This window comes from Echeneis naucrates, chromosome 9 (assembly GCF_900963305.1).
Source record: "Echeneis naucrates chromosome 9, fEcheNa1.1, whole genome shotgun sequence".
Taxonomy (NCBI): Eukaryota; Metazoa; Chordata; class Actinopteri; order Carangiformes; family Echeneidae; genus Echeneis; species Echeneis naucrates.
Genome location: NC_042519.1, coordinates 2373928 through 2383311, shown reverse-complemented (window position 1 = coordinate 2383311; position 9384 = coordinate 2373928). Strand labels below are relative to the sequence as shown.

The 9384-nt window shown below is 42.1% G+C and overlaps 2 protein-coding genes across 12 annotated transcripts; one reads left to right on the top strand and one right to left on the bottom strand.

Moving 5' to 3' along the window:
- Positions 1 to 240: 240 nt before the first annotated feature.
- On the top strand, positions 241 to 2972 carry bcl2l16 (BCL2 like 16). 3 transcript variants are annotated; one of them, XM_029511586.1, is made up of 3 exons: positions 241 to 638; positions 796 to 1313; positions 2345 to 2972. In XM_029511586.1, the coding sequence occupies exons 2-3, from the start codon at positions 831 to 833 to the stop codon at positions 2471 to 2473; spliced, it is 612 nt and encodes a 203-aa protein (XP_029367446.1). In that variant the 5' UTR covers positions 241 to 638; positions 796 to 830; the 3' UTR covers positions 2474 to 2972. The 3 variants fall into 3 exon arrangements, with proteins under 3 accessions (XP_029367446.1, XP_029367444.1, XP_029367445.1); XM_029511584.1 differs by having other exon boundaries at positions 722 to 1313; XM_029511585.1 differs by lacking the exon at positions 241 to 638 and having other exon boundaries at positions 652 to 1313.
- Positions 2973 to 3089: 117 nt separating this feature from the next.
- tubb2b (tubulin, beta 2b) lies at positions 3090 to 5798 on the bottom strand. 9 transcript variants are annotated; one of them, XM_029511579.1, is made up of 5 exons: positions 5654 to 5798; positions 4594 to 4702; positions 4375 to 4485; positions 3921 to 4269; positions 3090 to 3446 (listed from the first exon to the last, which is right to left on the bottom strand). In XM_029511579.1, exons 1-5 carry the CDS (start codon positions 5708 to 5710, stop codon positions 3209 to 3211), a joined length of 864 nt encoding a protein of 287 aa, XP_029367439.1. In that variant the 5' UTR covers positions 5711 to 5798; the 3' UTR covers positions 3090 to 3208. The 9 variants fall into 9 exon arrangements, with proteins under 9 accessions (XP_029367439.1, XP_029367440.1, XP_029367442.1 ...); XM_029511580.1 differs by having other exon boundaries at positions 3090 to 3451; positions 3953 to 4269; XM_029511582.1 differs by having other exon boundaries at positions 3090 to 3429; positions 4129 to 4269.
- Positions 5799 to 9384: the final 3586 nt, after the last annotated feature.

The window sequence follows — 9384 nt, the reverse complement described above, 5'->3', positions numbered from 1 at the left end:
ACACACACACACACACAAAATGGCAAATGAAAGCAAGTGTCTTGTAATACATTACTGCTCCCATGTGGTGAAAAAGAAGTCTGACTTCACTTCCGTTCATGTGCTGGTATTTCCCATAGCTGACTTCTGGTTTCACTTTGAGAAATCTGCTGCCGCATTAAAACAGTGGAGGTGAACAGAGACTGCATGTTATTGGATTGAGTATTAGCTCAACATAATGGTCATAATATACAACTTGAATTTAAGTAGGTTTTTAAATTTCACCATCTCTTTTACAGCGGTGAACTGTCTGCAGAACCGTCTTGTAAATATCTCTTGATCATTAATGAAACTCATACTCATACTCCTCTGCTGTACAGTGCCGACGTTCCACCCCATTCTGCAGGTCCTCAAAGCTCTTTTTTTAGCCATGCTGCTTGTGTTGGAATGGGGATGTGTCAGGAACAGCTATGATTGTGTACATGAGGTTGGATATCAGTGTCAGTTTGCAACAAGGGCTCTATATTTAGTCTGTGAAGGGACTGGGTGATCCAGTCTGACTGCAACACTTACAGACACATACCTCTGGACCCCAACATTCTCTGACCTACCGGTTCTTTTTCTCAGCACAAGTCTGTGATTGCGTAACTGAAGAAAAGGTGAGTCTTATTTCCTTATCAGACAGATGCTGCAACAATTTTATTCCTCTCCTAATGCCATTTTTCGAACGTTATGTTGACAGACACCACTGTGTAAGAATAATGGAACTTAGACCACAGTTCACAGCTGTGCTTCCATTTTCTAATGAGAATACAGCTTGGTGATTAGCGAGGTGACAGTTGGAGGCAAGCATGTGTCAGTCAGAGGAGCCAGAGGCCAGATTGGGCCTGGACAGTCGTGATCCCCTGGTGAGAGAGGCTTTTCTGATGGCCCATGACTACATAAACTATGTAACCACAGGGGGGGCAGATGGGACCATGGGTCCTGCCCCTACAACCTGCACAGCAGCTCTGCGGTATGCCGGAGATGAGCTCCTTGCCCGTTTCCCCATCTTCTTCCGCCGCTGGCCTCGTGTTTTCCAGGATGTGACAGAGGCCACTGCCTGCCCAATGCTCATGAGCATCCTTGATGAGCATTTTTTCCCCCCTGTCCCTGGGGGACGCCGCAGGGACCTGGCCTGGAGTGCAGTGCTATCAGTGTACGTGCTGGCTGGCCAGATGGCCCTGCATTGCCACGAGAGGGGCATGACAGTGGTCCTGCCTCAGCTTAAGGAGAGTGTGGGGGCCTATGTAGAGAAGGTCATCTGCCCTGAAATACGAGACAGGGGAGGATGGGTGAGTAAGGAACTACATCTGCAGAGAAGATAAAAGACTTGTTTCTCACACATATCATATATCAACTTAAAAAATGCATATACATTACCATTATGCACTATTGATTTTTAAATAAGGCAGATACAGCAGTGACTTTGGCATATGGATAACCCTCAGAGACGGCAAGATAAAATGGTTTAATTTAAAGCAGAAAAAGGTGTGATATATTAACTTGTAGTCTCTGAGGTGGTCTCTCCAAAAGACAGTAGACTTCTCAGAATGCTACATGATAGTCTGATAAAGACCCACTTATTTAAGACTATATGGCCCATGTTCTAACAAAAAAAATTGCTTTGAGGCTTCATTGACACCATTCTGAGCAGCCATCACGGGTGGTGATCATTGTAGACTAAACATTGCAGACTCATTATACTGACCCATACTTGATGCTCTTTTAACCCTCCGATATACTGTGTCAATTATTTGTGGTAATCAAATAAAAATAATTTCCATTTGCATTTGTTTTGGAATATGTATCATTAAATATAAGAAATGTTACAAAACAACATTTTCAGAACACCACTGAAAACAGTCTAATGATTAATCACTTCATATTGCCCTTAAGAAGAAATACTTTTCACATGGATAATTGCGGCCTTTTGAGGGTTCAGATTTGTCTTATATCTGGTAACTAATCCAGCAGCGGAACTTTGGTTCAACATCTTTTTCCAAATTACGTTAAATTTGTTTTATATGGCCTTAAAACCTACATAATCCCAGAGGTGATCTGTGCAAGAGAGCAAGAAAAAAAAACTATGAACTGCCAATCTGATTTTCACAAATGAGAAATAAAAAATTGTTAGTCAGCCCAAACAAACAATTTTACATTTTCTCCATCTTTCTTGTAAATATGAGTTATTTTCTGCACTGCGGAGGAAATTCCCAAATACTGATGTATTAAGGATGTACCTTTTTGTTCTAAAATACTATTATCACTGTAATGACTACCAAGATTCCTAATTTTACTCAAGTTCTGATCTTGTTTCCGACAGAGGGGTTTTGTATCACGCTTTGGACAGAAGCAGAACTTGGAGAACCAGGTGAAGAAGGTGTGCTGTTGGACACTCCTGGCTTTGGCCATAAGCATCCTCACCTACTTGTTGTGGAAAAGAATGTCTTAGCCAGCACTGCCATCTACTGACCACAGGCAGAAACTCAGAGCCAGCATATAACATTTTTGCCAGATCACCTTAACAGCTTTTCACTCTGAAGTGACTTGCTAGTGAACCTGTACAGTCATGTAATCTTCATTTTGATGCATATTTAATTCTTATAAGGTAATCTAATCTTTATTAAAGCCATTACAGTCAATGGGAAATAGAACCATGAAAAAAAAAAAATATATATATATACAAAAAAGTCTGCTGTACTTTGGACTCATGTTTGTCTGCTCTGAACTTACCATCTTCTGTGGAAAGTCCATAAAGCCACATTAGCTTTTTAGGCCAAAGTGGGCCAGCAGAATTTAGTTGGGTTTCTAACTCCAGAAAATATCAGTTGGTTGAATTTGTGATTGCAATTACAAAGAGCTGACAGTTAACTGGGGTACTTTCAATAATGTACAGCACAATACAAGCCAGCTTGTGATCCAGGTACCAGTTACTCAAGCTATATCATTCAGGTTAAGTGAATGTGCATCAATGGTATATTAAAAAAAATTTTTTTATAAAAAACCTCTCCCTCTGGCTATGGGTTAATACTACAGTATGCCAGCATATTAAAACATTGAGGCAAACATATGTGGAAGAATTTTTATTAACATTAACAGCAGACAGAACACTGAAGACTGGAAAAGACTGGGAACATTACATGTCACTGCAAAGATTTGACAGCAGAGATTGGATAAATGGGTACACTTAGGCCAACTCCTCCTCACCCTCCTCCTCAAATTCTCCTTCTTCCTCAGCAGTAGCATCCTGGTACTGCTGGTACTCAGACACCAGGTCATTCATGTTGCTCTCTGCCTCAGTGAACTCCATCTCATCCATACCCTCACCCGTGTACCAATGGAGGAAAGCTTTACGCCTGAACATAGCTGTGAACTGCTCAGAAATGCGCTTGAACAGCTCCTGGATAGCTGTGCTGTTGCCAATGAATGTGGCAGCCATCTTGAGGCCACGGGGAGGAATGTCGCAGACAGCCGTCTTAACATTGTTGGGGATCCATTCAACGAAGTAGCTGCTGTTCTTGTTCTGCACGTTCAGCATTTGCTCATCTACCTCCTTCATGGACATGCGGCCACGGAAGATAGCAGCAACCGTCAGGTAACGGCCATGACGTGGGTCGCAGGCTGCCATCATGTTCTTGGCATCAAACATCTGCTGGGTGAGCTCTGGCACAGTGAGTGATCTGTACTGCTGGCTGCCTCTGCTTGTGAGGGGAGCGAAGCCAGGCATGAAGAAGTGCAGACGGGGGAATGGCACCATGTTTACTGCTAACTTACGCAGGTCAGCATTGAGCTGTCCAGGGAACCTGAGGCAGGTGGTGACACCACTCATGGTGGCAGAGACCAAATGGTTGAGGTCACCATATGAGGGGGTTGTGAGTTTGAGGGTACGGAAACAGATGTCATACAGGGCCTCATTGTCGATGCAGTAGGTCTCATCTGTGTTTTCTACAAGTTGGTGGACTGATAGTGTGGCATTATAGGGCTCAACAACTGTGTCTGATACTTTGGGAGAAGGCACCACGCTGAAGGTGTTCATGATGCGGTCAGGATACTCTTCACGGATCTTGCTGATGAGCAGGGTTCCCATACCAGAGCCAGTACCACCACCCAGTGAGTGTGTGAGCTGGAAGCCCTGCAGGCAGTCACAGCTTTCTGCCTCCTTCCTCACCACATCCAGGACAGAGTCCACCAGCTCTGCACCCTCAGTGTAGTGACCCTTAGCCCAGTTGTTACCAGCACCACTCTGGCCTGTAACAGAGAAATCCAAGTTTAATGTCACTGAACTCAGGACAACATCTATAGGTGGTCAGTTCCTGGACCACACACATGCACACACCAAATCCTGCAACTTACCAAAAACAAAGTTATCTGGCCTGAAGACCTGGCCAAAAGGTCCAGACCTCACAGAATCCATGGTTCCAGGCTCCAGATCAACCAGCACAGCACGGGGCACATACTTACCACCTATTTAAAAAAAGAAAAAAAATGAATTAATGAAACACCTAAGAGACATGAAGGTGAGAAAATCTCACATCTAAACACTAATTAAAACATGAGTTGCCCATGGCTTACCTGAGGCTTCATTGTAGTAGACATTGATTCTGTCCAGCTGCAGGTCACTGTCACCATGGTATGTGCCGGTGGGGTCAATACCATGCTCATCACTGATGACTTCCCAAAACTGCAAAATATGTAAACTTAGCTCTGGGGACTAGATGCAACTGGGCAATGCGCACTGGAGTCATTGTCATTAAATGGCTAGTTCTTTTTTTTTTAAAGAGGAAAAAAAAAAAAAAAAAAAAAAAACACTAAACGCTAAATTGAAATTTTGTTTCCCGCCATACTGTTTTCGGCGCGCGCGTTCTGACCCCCCATTGGCTGCGACTCACGGGTTATGAATTTGAAAATTCCTCATTACGTCACTAACCGCCAACACCGCCTACTCCTGGCAAAAGCCGGCTAAAGCAGAGAAAGCAAAGCCAAGCAGGCCTCCATAAGCCTTCAACTGCTCCACCACACAAAGACTTCATTTGCCATCACAATATGACGAAACCCCGCTCTAGCAATAATAATAATAATAATAATAATAATAATAATAATAATAATAAAAAGTTAAAAAGTACCGATCACGTTAAGTCAAAGAGTTGAAAACGCGTTGTGATTTCTAATCACCAATGCTCACTTCCCCCTTTCCCCGCATTGCGCCAATGGCCGCGCAGGAACAATGGTTCTGTGAAAAATTATAGTTCTTTCGAATTAAATGCGCAGAAGTTTTTAGCCGATTCCTCTCCGTTAGTTCATTGTAGAGCGCATAATGAACATAATGTGATTCCACAGAAATCTTCCATTATTTAAAAAAAAATAAAATAATAAAAATTAAAAAAAATAAAACTGTTTTATTAGGCTGTACCTCGACAAATAGAAACCCCACCAAAGACGTTTCAAACTGGAATTAGGTAGAGCGTCAACGCTTAAAAGAAAATCCTGGGAAGTAGGACACATTGATATTCCAGGGTGTGGTTTCTGGGTCGGTATGGGCACAATGCATCGGTTCATACAGCAAAAGATGAGCGCTCACGACTAAAAAAAAACTCGAATGAGATTATCTAAAGATATAAAGAGCTTTACTAACCTTGGCACCAATCTGGTTTCCGCACTGGCCAGCTTGAAGATGCACGATTTCCCTCATTTTTTCCTGGATGTAGAGCGGGCCTTCACACAACTGACTGCGACTTTCTTTTTTTGTGCGTGCACGGCGGCTCAACGCTTTAATTTATACTACAGTCTGACCCGCCCTTTCCTCTACATCTCGCGTGCCTATTGGGTGACAGACGCATGCACCTTTTACAGACATAAATTTCGGCCAATCTAATATTGAGATACTTAACCGTTATTGGGCGAATGTGTCTGTCAATCGCATTCATCTCAAATGTGTGACTAACGACTAATCTGTAGCCGTTGGCCTACTTCCCTCATGGTGGAGGAATAAATAAGCGACGTAGACACTAAATTTAATTGAATTTCACTGCGGCACCACGACTTCTCGAAAAATACATTGATCAGTTGAATATTTTGAGAGACAGAATATTTTTGATTCAGTAAATGAGGATACACAAATACTGGATGACTCCTTGGTAGCCACAGTCTACGTGGCTGACTAGCAGAACACAACGGTCTGGTTCATCGGACGTCTCACTAGCGGAAACGCTAGCAACAGGACTGGCCATGACTCTGCATTAGCTGCTACAGCGATTACCAGTCATGTGCCTCTCCAGTTCTTCATCCTTGCTAAGAACAGTCACTCATTTCATAGATTACCTTCCATTTCTATCCTTTAGATTATGGCCATGACCGAGCTCACCTGCAGTATAGTAAAAGCAGTTTTCTTTATGTCGTGCCAGCAAAGACTAGAGATTAAAGCTTGATTTTGAGGATGACGGACATAACAGAGTACTTCCCAATTATAATATTTAAGCATACTGTTGAGAGACTTCAGACACACAGTCCATGGAGGCAAGAAGCAGCCTGGAATTGTGTCTGTTGCGGAATGCAGGCTGATCAATGGTTAACTGCTGAGTGCTGGGTTAGGTTGCGGTGCGGTTACCCCAGCTATCCCTCTAAGAACCGAACATCACTGTCAGGTCGCCGTCGCCATGACGATTAGGCGTTCCCATTGTGCATTGCAGATTCTGGTGCATTAAGCTTCCCATTGAGCTCACAAGCCTTCAGCACAGTATATACATACCATACATTTTTATGTGGATCAGCTCTTGTGCACACAGGCTTTTTAGGGGATGTATCAATGGCAATGAATCGAATGTTTCTTATAATGTCTAATAGCTGTATTATGCATTCAATCAGCCAGTTGGGGCCTGGGAGTTTCTACAGGAACGGGTGTCATGTCATGCAGTATGTAGGTCATGCTCATAGTCTCTGTGTGCATTGTAATCTGACACACAAAGACCTCTTGTATGTGCTTCATGACAGAGGTATGTCCCAAAGATGATGCATCAGTATAAGCAAATGTGACCAACAGGATCACATTCTCTTCCCGATACTGGGACTTGATGTTTTCTAGTGTGCTTGCTATAATTGTTGGGCATGAGGGAAGGCTGACCCTTAGTTAGGCTACACATGAATTCTCATGTGTTCAGTAGTTGTGAGCGTTAGTTAGTTGTGATGTGCAATTTTCATTATATTGTATAGCAAGGAGATGTTACTGGTCTCTAGAGTCTGCAGTAAAGCAGTGGGCTTCACAGCGCCACGCTGCTTAGGTCAAAGAATTCCTTGCCAGCTTCAGAGGCATTGCTGCATCACTGAGGCTGGATAATTATGTGCGAAGTTAATATGAAATAGACTCTCACGGCAATTATTTTCATTGCACTCACATCTCATATGTTAAGTACTGCTACTCCAGTATGCTACGCAACCTGTAGATTGCAGGCAGGCTCAGCAGTTGGTGGATATTCTCTTTGCTCTATGTCAGTTTTGTTTTTCTGCAGTCTGCCTGTGTGCTATCACTGCTCAATTATTCATTGACCTCTTTCTTTGGGAGGATGGAGTGCATGCAGTGAGTGGTTTGTGGTGACAGCCTGAGCAGTTCAGCTAAAAAAGCTTTTGCTACACCCAGAGGAGATTTTGCTGTTTGATACTTTTTATGAGAACATTACCTCATGACGAGGCACTTCCTACAGTGTGTTCCAAGTACTGTAACATGCAGTGTCTCTCTGTGTCAAAACAGTGCTGCTATCCATGACTCAGCATCTCTCACTGAGTGCACTGCAGCATTTAGCACTCAGCCTGCAGCAGCCCAATGAGTGCTTCAGGGAGGAAACAGATGCTGCTGGGAAGACACACCCAGAGTGATCCTGTTCTGAGGATATGGTCTAATGCTTTAACAAGATTGTCCTTGATTTCAGTGACATAATCATACAATTTAAATGTTATAACTTAAAGTAAATCAGGTGGAGAGGAACAACCATAAGTTTTATTCCTGTAGGAAGCTTTACTCTAAATAATGTGCATTGATGATGCAATTTGAACCCTATTTGATTTTCATTTAATGTGGCAAAACAAGCCAGTAGTATTTCACTGTCCCCCGTAATGAGTTGCATGATTATGATTTTATAATAAAGCTGAACATTTTATATCGAGTTAAAAATAGCACTGAGTGAATTGCCAGTGACATGTCAGCAATGGGCTCAGCAAGCTAAAACAAATGACATGTTTCACAGAATAAGAATCTATACAATTAAGGTTTATCATCGACCAAGTATATTCACATAAAATGAATGGACGAATGATATGAGGTGTACAAAATAAATTAGAATACAGTATTTACTTTCTGTGATGACTGTGTAAATTTTATAATTATTAAGACCTAAATAACAATCATGTCCCATTCGTTAATTATATGATGATGCTTGCTGAATTAGCTAGTGTTTAGTCTATTTGTATGTGTTTTCTTAAGTAGCATATTGAGATTTTAGGGCCACTGTATTGATTAATTGTTTTCCCTATAAATTTTGTTCCGCTCCACATTTCCCACACGATTATGGCTCACTTGTTTCCAGTATTACTGGAGTAAACAATGAGCTAGCAGTCTAAAAAGAAACCAAACCATAAAGTATGTTTTAGTCATAAAAGCATACAGTATTAATATGATGTTTTGGCCAATGTTAAATGCAACATTCTCTTTGTAGGTATAATAGCATTTTGAATTGAAACTTAATACACTGGAAGGACAATAATGCAGCAGCTGGGAGATCGTGTGTGTTACTGGCCCTGTTAAAGATATTGCAGGGAATGGTTTCTTAGGATAGACAGGTGTTAGACAAGAACAGCTGGGTTCATGTACAGTATGTCTGCAGAGAGAACCACTGATTCACTCTGATATCAGGTTACTCACTCCCCACTGAACTTGCATTCAGCCAGTGTTATATTCTGCTGTAAACCGCAACCCATTTGCTCTATGGAAACACATAAGACACAAAGTGTGTCAGGACAAGTTGGGTTTGTTTGACCGCAGGTTACTCCCTGGGATGGTTTGTAAAAGATGCTGGGAAAGAAGAGCAATGAATAGACTTTTTTCAGGGATGCGGAGTTAAATGTCGACATTGTTATTTTTGATTTGGGGCACTGATAGTTCATTTTTGAAACTGCCTCTAGATGTCTACTATACAAACACTCCTGATAAGAAACAATTGCTCTCCAAAAAGAAACCTGAGCCTGTTTTGTCAAAATGAAGTTAAAAATTGAGTTGATTTTGTTTGGTACTGCAGATCACTTTCTCAGTTTTCAGGACTTTCAGGAGCCCAATTCCTTCTTGGCAGCACATTACAAGAAAGGGTGAGTGGAGCATAA